Here is a 17,738-nt window from a genome sequence, read left to right on the forward strand (position 1 = left end):
TTTACAAAGCATTACTTACTGATTTTTCAGTAGTTCCACCACCTAGACCAACACCCTGCCCTCTATCTACCCTAGATTTCTTATATTATCAGAAACCCTGTAATGAGGAGTAGCTCAGCCTGATTCACCAAAAAGGAAAGAGTTACAGGAATTTTTAAAAGTATTTCATAGTCCATACTGTCAATCTCCCTGCCCCAGCCTCTTTTGAATTGTCTCCAAGGAGTCATAAAACTGCATATAGCTTGTGGACCTGCCTTTCTCAGGCAAGGCATAAAAAAGACTATTTTTCTTGGTCAATTCTCACCAGAGGATTTTTTAAAATTGATTTTTAGAGAGAGTGGAAGGGAGGGGGAGAGATATATATAGAGAAATATTCATGAGAGAGACACACACCGATTGATTGGTAGCATCCTGCACATGCCTGATCAGGGCCAAGGGTTGAGTTTGCAACCCAGGTATGTGCCCTTGATAGGAATCAAACCTTCCTGATAGTAGACCCTTCAGTCTATAGGCCAACACTCTATCCATTGAGCCAAACTGTCTAGGGCAAGACTACTTCTTAAGACCCCCTTTTTTGCCAGTATCCCATGTTATCAAAACATGTAGTTATGAATACACTCTTTCTCAATTATACTTTTATTTATGTCTTTTAGATATCCTGATAATTCTGTTGGAAGGAACCAGAACAAAAATATGTTAATATGTATAATGTAAAAAACATGCAAATAATTATAGGCTATTTGTGCATAAGCCAATGTGTTTTATGTACTTCTATTTTGAATAAAGTAGAGTCAACCTACTACAGATTGGCCTTTCATCTTTATTTGTGGCAATTTGTAATAAAGCAACAGGGTATCTCAATGTATTTTATTATCTTATCTCATAATTACATTGTGCTACTTATTTTTAAATAAGCCAGAACTGAAAGCATTACAGAAATATTTTTTCAAGTTTTGAAAAAAGCACTTTAACCCCAGCAGACACATTGTTCAAAGTAATGTGTATTAGTAATGGTTTTTAAAATGTAAGAATCATACTGTATTTTATAGTTGGATGATTCTTATATTATTGCCATCATTACAACAGTAATCTTCTTGAATTATTGTTAAATTCTTTAGAAATATTAGATATATGAATACATTCTTCTAAGCTTTCACTTAGCTGCCAGTTTCAAGATGTCATTGTTTTAAATGGTAAATAAGAAAACAGACAAGGTGCTAAAAGATAGCGTTGTACCTGGGGACAAACACACCTTCTGTGTACATTTCATCACCTATTGTACTAACTGCTATGTGATTAATCCAACATGTAGATTATATATAACAAATTAAATATTTGCAGTGACTATAGTAGTCCCTTCAAAGCAAAAAAAAGTCAGATTTATGAACCCTCAATAATAGGTAACATATTGGTTTTAAAATGAGAATTTTTGTGGCAACTAAAGTCACAACTGAACTTAAAACAACTTAATGGCCAATAGAAGCTCTTCCAGATCGCACTCCCCTACAGTTCTTATTTTATTTCATCCCAGACATTGGGGATAGTAGGATGACTGCATATGGACATGCCACATCATCCTTCAATATATTCAATGGCTTCTAATTTTATGTCTTATGGGCTTGGTCTTTTTCTTATGTATATTACAGATTCAAAGTAATTTAAATGCTTCAGACATGAAAATGGTTTTAGTCATTTAGCAGAGGGAAATAAGTACTAAATAATATTCCTTCTTAAAATCACAGGGTTACATAGAACTTGTCTGCTAATAACAATGAAGGAACAGATGGGTCAGCCTCTCTCTCTCAAATATGCTTCATTTCTCTACTGAAAGATACAGGAGTGCAACTTTAGGATCTAGTTTTATTTCCTTTCATTTTCTTAATTCTTTCTGTATATTTATAAAGTATTCAAAAGAAAGTTTATGCAGTTTAGAATTTGATGTGGAAACTACTTTTAGAATAGGTGTAGTGAACTTTGTAGTGTGGTAAGTGGTCTAATGTATTTTTCTCTGCCCCAGCCCTGGAATTAACCACTTCTCCAAGGGGCCCTGATTCTCTTAAAGAATGATATTTAAAAGCCAAGATCTGAATGCTAGGTATGTTCATTGTTACAGGGGAATTACTGCTTATATGCTCCTTCAGATGACAAAGCAAAGAAATATGTGTATATACTAACCCATATATCTATACGCATATATTATTTATTTTTGTACATATGCATGTATGTATGCTTGTATGTATGCATTTACCATCCTCTCTCTTACTCTCTTTCATTTTCCTAATTCCCTTCATATATTTGTAAAGTTTTTGTGCATATGCATGTATGTATGCTTGTATGTATGCATGTATTTACATCCTCTCTCTCACTCTCTTTTCTCTCTCTCTCTCTCTCTCTCTCTCTCTCTCTCTTTCTTCATATTGATACCTTCAGTCTAATCCAGTACCAGAATTTTAGCCTTCTGATTATTTATAACTTCTCACAAAGTAAATACCATGACTAGAAAAATCTAAAATCTATGTGCTTATTTGCTTAACCTAGCATACATGTAGATTAGAACCTGCTAAATCATAGCTTTGTGAGAACAGTTTGCCAACAAGAAAACACTAGATTGTTTTTTTTTCATCTTTTAGCTTTACAGTATTCAGAGACTATTTTCCCTTCTCCCAACCCACTTTACCATGGTTATGCGATTCAGTTGTAATTTAGACAAACTGGTTTGCTACAATCTCCATTCTCTGCTGGGTTCTCCCTACATCATAGCTGATTTTGTTAATTTAAAATTAAAAGTGGTAAAATATGCTCTTTGTAGTATACAGTTGTATCAGTTTTGAGTGTTGTATCTAATACCACATTTCTAGGTTTATTGCCTTTCATTTTCCTAATTCCCTTCATATATTTGTAAAGTATTCAAAAGAAAATGTATGCAGTCTAGAATTTGATGTGGAAACTAATTTTAGAATAGGTGCAGCGAACTTTGTAGGGAATTTTCCATCATCCAAAGATTCTTCCATACTTACCGTTTTTATACCAACCCGCAAACCCTGGCAAATATTGATCGTTTTTCCACTCCTATAGTTCCACCTTTTCCAGATTGTCATATAAATGGAGTCACAGATGATAAAACCTTTTGGATGTGGCTCGTTTTACTAAGTAGTATGCATACAAAATCTATCCAACTTGTTGAATGAATCAATAGTTCTTTTTATTGCTGAATAAGTAGTCTTTTGAATGGATGCACCACAATTTGTTTGCCCATTTAGTTTGAAAGACATCTGGGTTGTTTGTAACTTTTAACAAATACAAATAATTTTCTGTGAACACTCAAGTGAAGGTTTCTGAGTAAAGATAAGTTCCCATTTTTTTCTGAATAAATATCTAGGAGTGGGATTGCCAGTAAGTGTCTGTTTAGCTTTACAGGTTACTGCCAAGCTGTTTTGTTTTGTTTTTCAAAGTGTTTGTGTATTTGTACAATTGTGCAATGTATTGCAATAGTATTTCACTGTAGTTTTATTTTTCATTTCTTTATACATAATGATACTGACAGTTTTTCATATGCTTATTTACCATACATTAGTTGGGAATGTGTTTGTCTAAAATACTTACCTAATTTTTTAATCAGGTGTGTTTTTTGTTCTTGTTTTTTATTGTCCTTTATATATTTTGGATAACTGGTCTTTATGAGAAATGTGATTTACAATTTTTCTAATTCAATAACTTGTCTTTTAGCTGTTTTACACAGAACAAAATTTTCAGTTTTGACAAAGTCTACTTCATCTATTTTTTCTTTATAGATCATATTTTTGTTGCCATCAAAAAGCTCTTTGATTACCCCAAAGTCATGCAGATTTTCTCCTATATTTCCTTCCAGATATATTATACACTTAAATTTTTATAAAGGTCTATGATCAATTTGGGATTAAATTTTACATAAGGTATAAGGTATAGTTCATGTTTCATTTTTTTCATAAGAATATACAGATTTATAGCACCATTTCTTGGATTTCTCTAATACATTTCTTTTACTACTTCATAAAAAAACTATTTGTATTTATGTAGATCTATTGCTAGATTACCTATTATGTTCCAGTGGTCTATTTTCCTGGAATGTTAGCCAACTTCACACTCTCATTATTACTTTGGCTTCATAATAATTCTAAATACCAGTTAGCATTATTTCTATTTGTTTTCAGCTTTTCTAGGTCCTTTGCATTTCCATGGGTATTTTAGAATCAAATTGTCCAAAGCTACACAAAATGATGCCGTTTTCCTGCAATGGAAATGGCATGTGTCTCCATTTGTTTAGGCCTTCTTTCATTATGTTAGTACTATTTTATTTCTTGTGCTCCAATATCTGTCTTTAGTTCTTTCAATTTCCTTATTGCACCATGATTTTCAGTAGGATGTTGATGATAAAAGACATCCTTGCTTTGTTCCCAGTATGGGATGGGCAGTGATGGGGGAAGAGGGATGAAGAAGCATTCGATATTTCAGCATTAAGTGTAATGTTATATAGTTAAGTATAGTTGCAAAGCTCTTGTAGATGTCTTTTAAAAGTTGCCTTCTCATTGAGCTTTGCTGAATTTTAACATAAATGGTTGCTATACCTGACAAGTGTTTTTTCTGTACCATATTTTTATGAACATGAATTTTTAAAAAATTTATTAATATGATGAAATAAATTGATTGGTTTTTGAATATAAAATCAGCCTTGGATTCTTGGGATAAACCTCACTTGGTCATGCTGCACTATTGTTTTCATATGTTGCTGTATTGGATTTTTGCTGTAAACCAATTCCAGCATGTCATAATTTCAAGAGTTTCATCAAAAGGTTGATGAAACTTGGGGACTCAACAGGGTTGAGTCACACATGTAGTCACCTGTTGGGAATGGCTAAAGGCATTTCCCCAAACCTGAATAGGAAACTGATTGTGGCTGCCAGACAGTTAAAGGGCATCTTAATCTACACGTTATTGCCTCCTATTGGCCAAACCCCTGAACAGCCGTAGGCTATTCCCCAAACTGACAATGCCTCTGTACCCTTTGAAACCTTACCCTTTGAAGTGTATTATCTCCACCTTGCCTTAGGACAAATTGTGTTAATAAAAGCAAGGGTCCTAGACAAGGAGGTACTCTTCAGTTCCTTTAGCTGAAGGTCCTCTGACCCCCAATGCCTTTCAAAATTATATCTCATCTCCGAACTCTTTATTAGTCCCCGGATTTCTATGTCTTCTACGCACAGCGCCTTTTCCAGATTCCTGAACCCTTCTTGATGCTGGGACAAGAACCCCGGCAGATTTTCTTATATTAGGTTGAGCATTTTTGTATCCATGTTCTTAGGGATTATTATTTTGTAATTTTATTGTCTTGTAATGTTGGTGTTGTTTTAGTATTAGTCTAACGTTGGCTCCATCAAATAAGTTAGAAAGGGTTCATTTCTATTTTCTATAAACCAGTCTATAAATCAGTTATTATTTATTCCTTGAATGTTTGGTAGAAATTCCCAGTGAAACTATATAACCAAAGTTCTCTTTGCTGACATATTTCTAACTAGAAATCCAATTTTCTCAATAAATATCAGCCTGTTCATGTTACTTGTTCTCTGAGTGAGTTTTGATAGTTTTTGTCTGTCAAGGAATTTAAATAGTCATATTCATGGGCATAAAATTGTCCATAGCACATCTTTTGGTAGTGATGTCCTCAGCTACTTTCAAACTTATAGTTTGTATCTTCTCTGTTTTTCTTTGTCAGTATGGCTAGAGTTTCACCTTATTGTTGTTCAAAGAATAAGCTTATGATTTTATTTAATTTATTCTATTTTTCTCTTCTTAATTTTATTAATTTCTACTACTGCTTGCTTAAAGTGTAATTTCTATTACTTTCTACCTACTGCTTGCTTAAAGTGTAATTTTCTAATTTATTATGATAAAAGCTTAAATTTTTTAAAATATATTTTTATTGATTTCAGAGAGAAAGGGAGAGGGAGAGAGAAATAGACACATCAATGATGAGAGAAAATCACTAATTATCTGCCTCCTGCACGCCCCACACTGGGGATTGAGCAAGCAACCTGGGCAGGTGCCCTGACAGGGAATCAAACCATGACCTCCTGGTTCATAGGCCGATGCTCGATCACTGAGCCATGCCAGCTGAGCAAAAGCTTATTTTTTTTTTTTAGAACTTTCTTTGGTTCTAACGTATGTATTTAATGCTATAAATTTTTCTTTAAGCACTGAAAGAAACTGAGTATTGTAGACACCAAGCTCGCTTGAGGATTGTTTGGGTTTCTCCTGTTTGGGTTTAATCAAAAAGTCTATATAGCCTTGAAAGCTATTAAGATCAGTGATCAACTTTGTAATGCTGCACAGTATAAGCAATTTTAGATCAATAATATTTTAAAGCATTTATTATGAATTTCTAAGATATAGTATATGAGAAATGCAAAAATATAAATATCTATGTGGATACCTAAAAGGCTTAAAGTTTTAATTTTATAACTCAGTTAAGTTAGCACTTCTAATTTTATATCAATGATTCTTGAAAAATGATAGTGGCCCATGGAACTCTCATAAGAACAATCAAAATGTAAGTGGGATTACAGATTGAATCTAGTGATGATAATGAGGAAGAGGAGGAAAAGGATTAATGATAACTATAGCCATTGAAATACACATTGCATTAATTGTCATAATAACTAAAGTGTAAAAAGGATCTATGATTGTAACTCCACGAAGTGTAAATAAGGAGATTTTAAGTAACTTGATACATTGTCCCGCAAGGAACAAAGATGACTTGAAACTAAGCCAACTTTACCAGAGTGATATATATCATAGGTTCATCAAAAAGGGAAATGGAGAGAAGGTCCTAAATTTAACCGGCTATCCTTTATTTTTTTAGTGTACAGAAAAGTTAATTACTAGCTGTTTCCTGGTCACATGCAACATATTTGTTCCAAACTGTCACAGCCTTTGCAGATGTATGTTTCTTTTCATGTCTCTCCTCTAATCAGGAACATGGTAAACCAGAGAGAATAAAGATGTCTTAAATACAGAGATGGAAGGAAGTAGATCAGAGGTAAAAAGCATTCACAACTCCCTATAGATCCTAGGAATAGTTAACATTCTACGTTAGGACAGGGACCTCTTAACTTTTCCCAAGGTTTCCTCAAAAGACCAAAATATACCATAAAGTCATCACCATGTCAGTATTCCTTTCACATGGACCCCATTGGCAATGGTATAAGCAAACCAATCAAAAAGAGAAATTATAGATTTACTTCATTACAAATCAAACATGGAATTTGGCTTGAATGTAAAATAAATTGGAAACAAAATTGTAGGTCTCCTTCTCCCTGTGTCATCACATGGCAGAGAAAGACCCAGCTCTTCTTATAAGAATATTAATCCCATCCTGGGGCCCTACCCTCATGACCTCACCTAAATCTAATTACCTCCCGAAAACCATCAGGGCTTAGGCATCATCATAGAAATTTGGGGGGACCCAAACATTCAGTCCATAAGAGATCTCATGGCTTGTATATTACGCTCAGGTAATTGCATATTCATAAATAAATTCACTCGGCAAAATTTACACAAATTAAAAATGGCTACATTTGTGCAAAGTAAAAATTCAGACCCTTTCTACTTAATAAAAGCTTCTCTTTCTCACCTGCTCCTGCCAGCTTCAGGTCAGCAACCTTAATTAGTAAAGAGGGCAAGAATGACTTTTTGATCCTTCTTTGGGTCAGTCCCTCACACCTGAGGGCAGTCACACGGAGGCTTCCAAACGCTCAGGAAGGTCTTTTGTTGCATTTAACAGGCATTTTAGTCACACAGCACTGATGCTCTCTGGCCATGGAAGATGTTTCTTTGGGATCGGTGTAGGTTTTTAAAAGACCTCTCATGGCCAGTAATCTTTCTCCTGAAGTTTATCTCCGTCTGCTCTCAGAGTTCCTGTTACTCCTCCTGAAGGAAGATTTGGGGCCAGATCCCTTCAAAAATGACACGACTAACTCTTCCTACTTACAGCTGTCAATTGGTCCATGGCAAACACTCACACGTCCTATTTCCAACAAACTCCGGAAGTGTAATAAATTCTTAGCGTTCAGGCATTGGGAAGTACAGCCACGCTCCTCACTCAAAGCAGTAAGTTCCATGCAATCTCAGCGTTAGCCTTTTCCCAACGTGAGTCCACTGTGTTTCCCAAACAATTGAGTATTCTTTTAAAAAATAAAAATAACAAGATTGGATTTCCCTTTTGGGTGGCTGACTTTCCTGGTACTATTGTGTGGTTTGGCAAATGGCTGACAGACTACTTTGAAGATTAATAAAAGAGGGAGGTACCTTCCCATATAGCTTGGCAAGAATCAATATTTTCTGAATTATTTTTTCTTCCTTAACATTTGTTAACTTCTGAAATATATATTACACAGTGAGATCACATCAACTGCTATTTATCAGAACACTGATCAACTTTTACAAGTAAAAGCGTAACAATATTAAATTCAATATCTTTATAAAATTGGGTACTCTTGAGAAATTTAAAAATTACCTTAAAATACTTGAAACATGTTAAAGGATGTCAGCTATTTGTAAAGTTAACTACAATATCTTATTTATTCCTTATGATCATGCCATCAAAGCATTTCATTAAAGAAGTAGACAGCTGTGAACCAACTGATATAAAACAAATCAATATATAATGTATTCCTCTGTCTCCTTCATTGCCAGGGAAAATTATGGCTAAATATACAACTAATGTCTGTAAAGAAAACTTCTAATAGTGAATGCCTTCCACCTTTACTATGATACCATATTGTTTTCTTCAGTATTTTTTTTGAGATTTATACATATTCACTCATTGAATAGAATAAAAATAATATTCAGACATTTGCTTAAAACAGTTCAAGACAAAAATTATCCTGAACAAACTTTAGTTTGGGTAAAATTTCCTTTCACATAGAAATATAGGTCCTGGCCAGGTAGCCTAGTTAGTTGGAGATATGCCAAGGTTGTTCCTTCGATCCTGGGTCAGGGCACATACAAGAGTCAACCAATAAATGCATAGATACATAGGAAAAGTGATCTCTCTCTCTCTTTTCCTTCCTTCCCCTCTATCCCTAAAATCAATAAATAAAAATTTTAAGTAATACAGAAATATATAATTTCTTTACTATAGACATACAACTTATTTATGGATTATCCAGCCAAGATTTTATTGAGCTTCAAACTGGCTTTTCTTTAAAATCATATTCTCTTGCTTTAATTTAGTATTAACTCAGAGGGGAAAAAGTAAAAGCAGCTAGAACCAAGCATTGTTATAAAGGTAAAATCTGTTGGGAACAGAGCATCATGACATTTTCCATAAAAGTCTTTTGGTGCCTAAAAGGAAGTATAATGGTAGGCAAAAAGAGACCATTTTTCTTCCATTAACATCTTAAGAACACACAGTTCACTAGATAATTTTCATTGATTTCTTTTATTAAAAGCTAAAGAAGTTTTAAACACCAGGAGGAGGCTATTTCTATTTGTAAAATAGACTACTGTGCTTTGAGAGTGCTGGCTACTTCCCTTCCTAAAAATATCAAATTAAAGGAAAGCTGCTGAGATTTTATAATCATCATCTAAGACCTGCGACATCATTTCGTAGAAATTGTTCTAATAAATCCAGACTCATAGATACAGAAAACAGACTGACAACTGTCAGAGGGGAGGGGAATAGGGGGGGTGGTGAGTGAAAAAAGTGAAGGGATTAAGAAAAAACAAAACAAAACAAAACACTCATAGACAAAGACACCAGTCAGGTGGTGATTATAAGAGGGAAAGAGAGGCGGGGGGAGGTATAAGAGGGTAAAGGGCGGGGGGGATAAATGGCGATGGAAGGAGACTTGACTTATGATAGTGAACACACAATACAATATACAGATGAGTTATTATAGAATTGTATGCTTGAACCTGTGTACTTTTATTAACCAATGCCACCCCAATATCTTATATAATAAAAGCCTAATATGCAAATTGTCCCCTCAACCAGGAGTTCGACCAGGAGTTCAACCGGGAGTTTAACCAGGGGACGGGGCTGGCTGGCCATCCCTGATCGCCCCACCCCACAATCAGGGATGGAGCTGGCCAACCATCCATGGCCCCTCCCCCTTACCAGCCAGCCCCAAATGGCCCTGATCGGGGCAAGCTAGCCAGACCCCACCTGTTCACAAATTCACGCATCGGGCCTCTAGTATTAAGTAAAATTTATTTTAAAATAAATAAATATTAATGTTGAGTGAAATGTAAGCCAGTCCCAAAAGTTGGCATACTGAAGGATTCCACCTACATAAAATGGGAAAGCAGGATAACTTAATGTCAGAGACAGAATAGTGGTTGCCTGAATATGAGAAAGGCATGGGAATTGACTGGGAATGGGCACAAGAAAAGACTGTAAGGTCCTAGAATGTTCTATATCTTAATCAGAGTGACAGTTACATGGGAATATACATATGCCCTAAATAACAGAGCTATATTCATATATTTGTGTATTTGCTATATGTAAATTATACTTCAGTAAAGCACTATTATCTAAATTTTAAAAACCCATGAATTGCAGTTCTTCACACATTAAATGTCAGCATAACCCCTATCTTCAGTGTGAAATTCAGGACTGCATGTTTTCCTTGAGTGTGATCAATCACTTAGACCCTGTATTGAATTTGCTTCTCATTTAACCTTTAAAAAATGTGATTCTGTTTTATCCCCTTGAGATTACATTATAAGCATTAGGATTGTTTAACTGATTATAAGAGACATAAAAAATATATGAAAGTAGAGTTAATTTTTGAAAAATAAGAATATAACAGTAAAAGAGAAAAGGACTGAGAGATAATATGTGCTGGAAAAGCACTGGATTCAAAGTCAGAGCACTAGTATTCTGGACTGCCAACTGTTAAGCCAATGGCCTTGTATAAATATCGAGTCATCATTTTGATATGCAATATAGAAATAAGAACACTTGCCTTGCCTGATACAGCCTTGCTGATAACTTCAAATTAAATAAGGAACATAAAAGTGTTTAATTGCAAAGTAGCTATACAAATAGTAAGCAGTACAGTGCCTCCTTCACCTCTAGAACACCAATAGATTTACACATTATTTTATATGGGACAAGGATATAGTCATTAGATTTAAATGCTATTTCAGGTTTGTAAATAATATATCATTGATGAAAATAGAAATAGTGTTATGGCACCTTATTATTAGCTAGACCATTCACAAGGAAAGTTGAGTAGAATTTTTGGCAGGCGTAAACCACATGGTACCAAGGTTTCTTATCGCCGTCTTGTTCCACCAGCTAAAACTAAGCTCCTGGTGAACAGGAACTGAGTCTCCTGTTTGCAGTTCTGCCATTGAGTAAGGGTTGGGGACCTTTGTAAAGGTATAAAAAAAAAAGGTGTGTGTGGAGGGGTGGGCACACAGTCAGCCTTATCAGCCTATACTGAACAACTGAGCTTCAAAAAAAGATTAAATAAAAACACAAGTTCCTCTCTTTCAGCTGAAATGATTATGCAGAGCATCATGTGATGATCAGTCACACAGTGGGCACAGACACAGGTTGCAAGTTTGGGGAGGACACTATTGCAACCCTGCAGGTTCTTTTTATTCACTTTGATTTATGCTGTGCTCTCAGCCCCCCGAAAATCCTTCAGACCAACCTGAGGATTGTGCTTGCTCTCTCAGAGCACGAGGTATTGCATGATGGTACCAGTGTTCTGTCTTTTCTAAAAAGTCATACTAATAAATGGGGAGTTGTTGCCTACATTATTCAAAATCCAGTGGGCATTTCACTCAGAGGAAGGTGTTAAACCTTTTAGAATAGGATTTCTCAATGAGAACTATTTCATGATGTGAAAGGAGATTTTTAGAGATTTAATCTAAAGGAAATAATCTCTAAACATAATTCTAAAAATATTTTTAAAAGATGTAATAACATCTTTATGTATAGTCTATTATTTATTTGGAGAAAGATAATCTGAAGAAGAAACATTTTTATTTCCCGTTTTTCTCTATATTTTTAGACAATTAATTCTAAAATATCTGACTAATACAGAATATATGTGTAAACAATCAAAGTTGATAGAAACTCTATCATTGAAAATATTTAGCATCTATAATGCCTGTTTTTATGTTTAATTATGAATAGCTTTATTTTATATAACATTTTCCTTAGAAACATTATATATAAATGTAACATTATTAGTACTATATAATATTATATATAACAATATATAGTAAGATATATAGTTTTTCCATTATGTATAAGACTGTATTTCATAGTTTTATTTTGTTCTCTTCATTCCAAGCATTTAGTTACTATTTGGATTCCTAATGAGAAAATTACACTGGAAAAAAATATGATATAATGAAAAAAATGAATAATGTAAGCACATAAAACTATCTTGGAAATAAAGTAGAACCTCAGAAGATATTATTTTTCCAAGTAATGCATTTCCACTTATTGAAAGTTAATCAAATATGAGATTTTTGCCTCAAATGAAACCTCTTCAAGAAGCCTTCCCTTGAACTCTAGTTTTCACTTGAAGATTATCTCTTTCCTCCAAATTCCTTGGTACTTTGTTAAGAGTTTTATGATAAAACATCACTTCTGCCTTTAATTAGTTGTGTATATATATTGCATTTACATTAGCAAAACTAACAATAGTATGCAGCACAACCTATTATACATATAAATTGCTCATTTTTACTTTCTAGAAAGAAAAATTGAATAAATTGACAGGGGATATAATGAGCTATAATATGTATAGCTAAAATCAATTAATATTTAAAGTAAATTATGAAGTTAAAAACCTGCATAAAAATAAGAAACTTTGGACACTGGCCTTTGTTTTGGCCTTGATGAAGACCAGGTTGGACTTTTTCCATGGTGGGATGGATGGGGATGGGACATTGGAAACCCTGGGGCAGCCTTCTATGTCCACCCGAATACATCTTATCATACCACAATCTCCTGAACGTGGGTCCACGAAATGCTTTCCTCATGATCCCATGAAAGAACATGATTTCCACAGGAGCATCATTGCTTTCAAATACATTTTCTCTTTTATACTTTAAAACAGCCCTTTGGCTGAGAGCACTCAACAAGGTTAAGGTCACCAAGGCAATAAATAGTAGTGTCCACACAAAATCTGTCCAAACAAGTCTTCTAACTCTAATTTTCCCAATGAAAAAAACTGAGAAAGAACTACGTAGACAAAAAGGATTTAGTAAAAGGCAGTGACAAATAGCAAAAAAGAAAATCATTTTCACATTTAATGGTATAGCTGTTATTTCAAAAAATTAAATCTTACATTCCTCTGGGATGATAGGTTAAAAAGAAAACACTTTAGGTGAAGAGAGCTCAACCTAGGCATTTACATTACAACCAGCTATCCAAACTCAATAAATAAAAAAGAACCAAAGTCTATTTTTCTAATAGAGTCTCACATAATGACACAGGTTAGCAAATAACCTGTCTCCTAATGAATAGCTTCTAGAATTGATGAGTGGCTCAAGAAAACTCAGTTTCTACATCATCTCCAATAAACTTGAGATATTAGAAGTAAACTGGACTTCAGTTTGTACATGCATGCACTACAGCAAAATAACGTGTATACCATACTCTTATTTTAATTACATATATCTGTCCATACAGGCATTTAAGAAGAATATTTCACCACTATGTTCTTAGTAGTTTTATTTACAATAGCTAAGATTTGGAAACAGCCCAAATGGCCATCAGTAGAGGAATGGATAAAAAAAGCTGTGAGACATTTACACTATGGAATACTATGCAGATGTAAAAATGAGGGATCTCTTACCCTTTGGGACAGCATGGATGGACCTGGAAAATTATTATGCTAAGTAAAATGAGCCAATCTGGGAAAGACAAATATCACAGGAGCTCACTTATTTGTGGAATCTAATGCACAAAATGACTTGACCAACAAAATAAGACCTGAAGCATGGAGGCGTGGAATAGACTGACATACCGTGATGTGGGGTTGGGGGGATAAGAAGAGATAAACTTGCCCTAGCTGGTTTGGCTCAGTGGATAGAGCATTAGCCTGCTGACTGAAGGGTCCCAGGTTCAATTCTGGCCAAGGGCACATGCCTGGGTTGCAGGCTCGATCTCCAGTAGGGGGCGTGCAGAAGGCAGCCAATCAATGATTCTCTCTCATCATTGATGTTTCTCTCTCTCTCTCCTTCTCCCTTCCTCTCTGAAATCAATAAAGAAATATATTTTTTTAAAAAAAGAAAAGATAAACCAAAGAACTTACATACTTATATGCATAGTCCATGAACACGGGCAAAAGGTTAGTGAAGACCTGGGGAGGTGAGGAGGATCTGGGAGGAGAGGAGTAAAGAGGGGGCGGGGGGATGGAAGACATCTGTAATACTATCAACAATAAAAATACATTTTTAAAAAAGAAGCATATTTTATTAACATGGTCGTACTTATAAATATGAAAATATGGCCATATCACAATTATTATATGGTTCCAGTCTACTTCAAATAGATTCAGGTTTGTTAATATTAATCAAATGGAATTCAACCTGAATTTAATTATTAGTTTTAACTCAAGTGAACAATCCTCCAAAAGCCTTTTCATAAATATCTTGGTATTGGCATATTTCTGGGGCTAGAAATTATGGTCCAGTCTTCCTCTCATTAATTAATTAGTTTTCTACCATTAGACAATGGGCACAGGAAACCTCCCTCTGCAGCTAAGATGTTATCGCTGCGGAAGAGCTCGGTAAATGCCTGAGTTCTCAAGGCCAGTAGAGCTGTTTGCTGTGGAAAGGCATTTTTTCCAATGTTTCTGGGCACACTGAAAACAAACAAGGGGAGAGATCCCCTTCTTTAATAAATTTTGATTGACGGTTCTTGTGAGCTGAGTGTGGTCATATGGTGCCTAGTCCTGGCTGGCTCTGTCTGAAATAACAGACCGTGTGGTTTGAAAGCCTTACTTAAATGTTCTGCCATTTTATTATTGGCAAGAGACAGAATTTAAATGAAATGTCAGTCAGGTTTCCATGTTTTCCTCTGCAGCTGCAAGCTTCAGCTAAAAATTCTCTACCCTAACTACATCATCTAGATTTTTATGAATCCTATAATCTAAATTCAAGCATTTCAATTTTCTTCAATATTTCAGGGCCCTGATGTATAAAAAAAAGCTGTAGTGGCAAGTGTCAATTCTAATTCATATATATAACATAAACACCCCCAATAGAGTTCTCTTTTCAGTTTCTATGAAATAGTATCCAATTCCTAAAATGCTTATTGTTTATTAAGAAGATACTAGAGGCCTGTTGCACAAAGATTTGCGCAATAGGCCTTCCTTCCCCTGGCTGCCAGCACCGGTTTTCCTCCGGCACCCGGGACCCAGGCCTTTGGTCCGGCCGCAGCAGCGAGGCTAGGCTTCTCCACTCTGGCTGCAGCGGAGAAGCCAAGCCTCTACAGTCTTCACTCAGCGCCTGCATATGCAAATTAACCATCTTTGTTGGGTTAATTTGCATACTCATCCTGATTGGCTCGTGGGCATAGTGGAGTGACACCAATTTGCATGTTTCTCTTTTATTAGTATAGATGTATTTGCCCTGGCCAGTGTGGTTCAGTTGGTTGGAACATCATCCCGTACACCAAAAGGTTTCAGGTTCTATTCCTTGTGAGGGCATAAATCGGGGTTGCAGATTCTGTTGGTGTTTGGGGTGGGTGTGAGAGGCAACCAATCAATGTTTCTCTCTCACATCAATGTTTCTCTCTCTCTCCTCTCTCTAAAAATCTATGAATATAGCCTCAGGTGAGCATTTTTAAAGAAAAAAGATATATATTTATTTGATTATCACATTTTCCTATTATTGTTTCTAAGATCTACATTTTCTAGATGAATAACAGATACCAAATAATAGAGAATAGATTTTTAAAATTCAACCAAATTTGCTCTCTGCAAGTAACATACAATTAACTTTTTTTTCCTCAAAGGTATTTTTAATTTTTCAATTATAATTTACATTCAATATAATTTTGTATTAGTTTCAGGTGTATAGCATAGTGACTAGACATTCTAATATTTACAAAATGGCCCCTTCAGTATTTCCAGTACCCATCTGGCACCATATGTATTTATTACAAAATTATTGACTGTATTCCTTATACTCTACTTATAGATATATGTGTACATCTTACATGTAGAATGTACTTACGTACTTTTGTTTTCATTTATTGGAAAAAATGTTGAAATCTTTTGTGCAAATTACTGCAATCTCTTTCTCATGAACTCTTCCCACCAGGCGCAAGGAACCATTTTCCCGGCTCCCAATTTCAACCCCATCATGGATGCCCAAATGCTGGGGGGAGCGCTCCAAGGATTTGGTAAGCCTGACCATTTCTATCATCTTTTATAATAATTACTTTTTGCTTTACCTTATTTTAAGACTGTAATATGGGTGTAAATATCTGATGTCTAACAGAAGACAAACACTTTTTTAAAATCTGGGCAAAGAAGTAGAATAAGAAGAAAAATAATAGACTAGGACAATAATGGTGAAGATGTTTGTGTCACTCAATTGCAAATCTGATCTTTACATGTTTTTGCCTTAAATCCTTAGATGTCTCATCGCTAACTACTAAATGAAATCCCGAGCCCCCCAAAAACCTCATTCTGGCATAAAACATCCTTCTTTGCCCTTGTTTTCTTTCTAGCCTGTTTCTTTTGCTACTTCTACTTCTAGCTAAACCAAACTTCCTGCTATCACCACAATTGAAGGTACTTTTCCACATCTCTATAAACTGGCCCAATAACCCCCTCCCTTGAATGCTGTTTAATTTACATCCAAATTTTTTTCCTTTAAGAATCTCCTCAAATGACTCTTCCTCTTTGAATCGTTCTTTGGGAACTCCAAACACAACCAGAGATGTCGAACCCTGGGCACCCTAATCTCATTGTACGTGTCCCTTTTGTCTCCCTTAGGTCCCTGAGCTCCCAGAGCTTTGAGTCTGGAGCGCAGGTCATTAATAAATGGATGGTCAATGAATGAAATTAAAGTTTAGAAAAGAAATATATGGAGAAGGGAGGAAAATTGTTGGGGTCTTTAAAAACGATTTATTTTTAAGATATGATATGGTGCTGTTAAACATCCATCTATTTTCGTTAAGCAATAGCTATCCTAAGAAGACTTGTGGTGAGCATGAAGATAAACATTGGCAACATTAAAGAAAATGCTTGCATAAAACATGCACAGCCTTTCATAAGAAAGCAATCTCTTAACTTTAAAGACAAGGTCACCTTCATGAGAACTGGATTCACTTTGTGTTTTATTCACTAGCAGAACCCCATAGGAAAATAATAAAGGACTTTAAATGTCTTCTTTAAAGTCGATTGAGGAGTTTGCCTTTTAAAATATCAACAGTCACTAGAAAAAAATAGAGAGATAAGATAACAAAAAGTTATGGATTAACTTTTTATTCAGGAGAGTACTTTTTGCTTTAAAACTGTAGATCAGAGAAATCTATTCATTGAATAAAATTTTCTTTGCTCCAGTTTCAATTTTCCTGCCACTCTAATTTTAGGGACATAATATGGATTCATTGTGACCACTGTCATTTTGTTGTTGTTGTTTGTGAGTGTTTTAGGCTGAAGAAATTGAGGAAGTTTTGGTTTTAAGTGCAGTGTCCACTCTAGCAAGCCAGAGGA

General features: G+C 35.0%; 1 protein-coding gene across 1 annotated transcript in view; it reads left to right on the forward strand.

Annotated features, from left to right (window-relative positions):
* Positions 1–16,341: 16,341 nt before the first annotated feature.
* ANXA10 (annexin A10) overlaps positions 16,342–17,738 on the forward strand; it is a 44,509-nt gene continuing 43,112 nt past the window's right edge. Inside the window, exon 1 of the mRNA XM_014535232.1 lies at positions 16,342–16,417. Within this exon, the coding sequence (XP_014390718.1) occupies positions 16,378–16,417 (40 nt within the window). The 5' untranslated portion in view covers positions 16,342–16,377. The remainder of the gene's footprint in view (positions 16,418–17,738) is intronic.

Source organism: Myotis brandtii, unplaced genomic scaffold (assembly GCF_000412655.1).
Source record: "Myotis brandtii unplaced genomic scaffold, ASM41265v1 scaffold14, whole genome shotgun sequence".
NCBI lineage: Eukaryota > Metazoa > Chordata > Mammalia > Chiroptera > Vespertilionidae > Myotis > Myotis brandtii.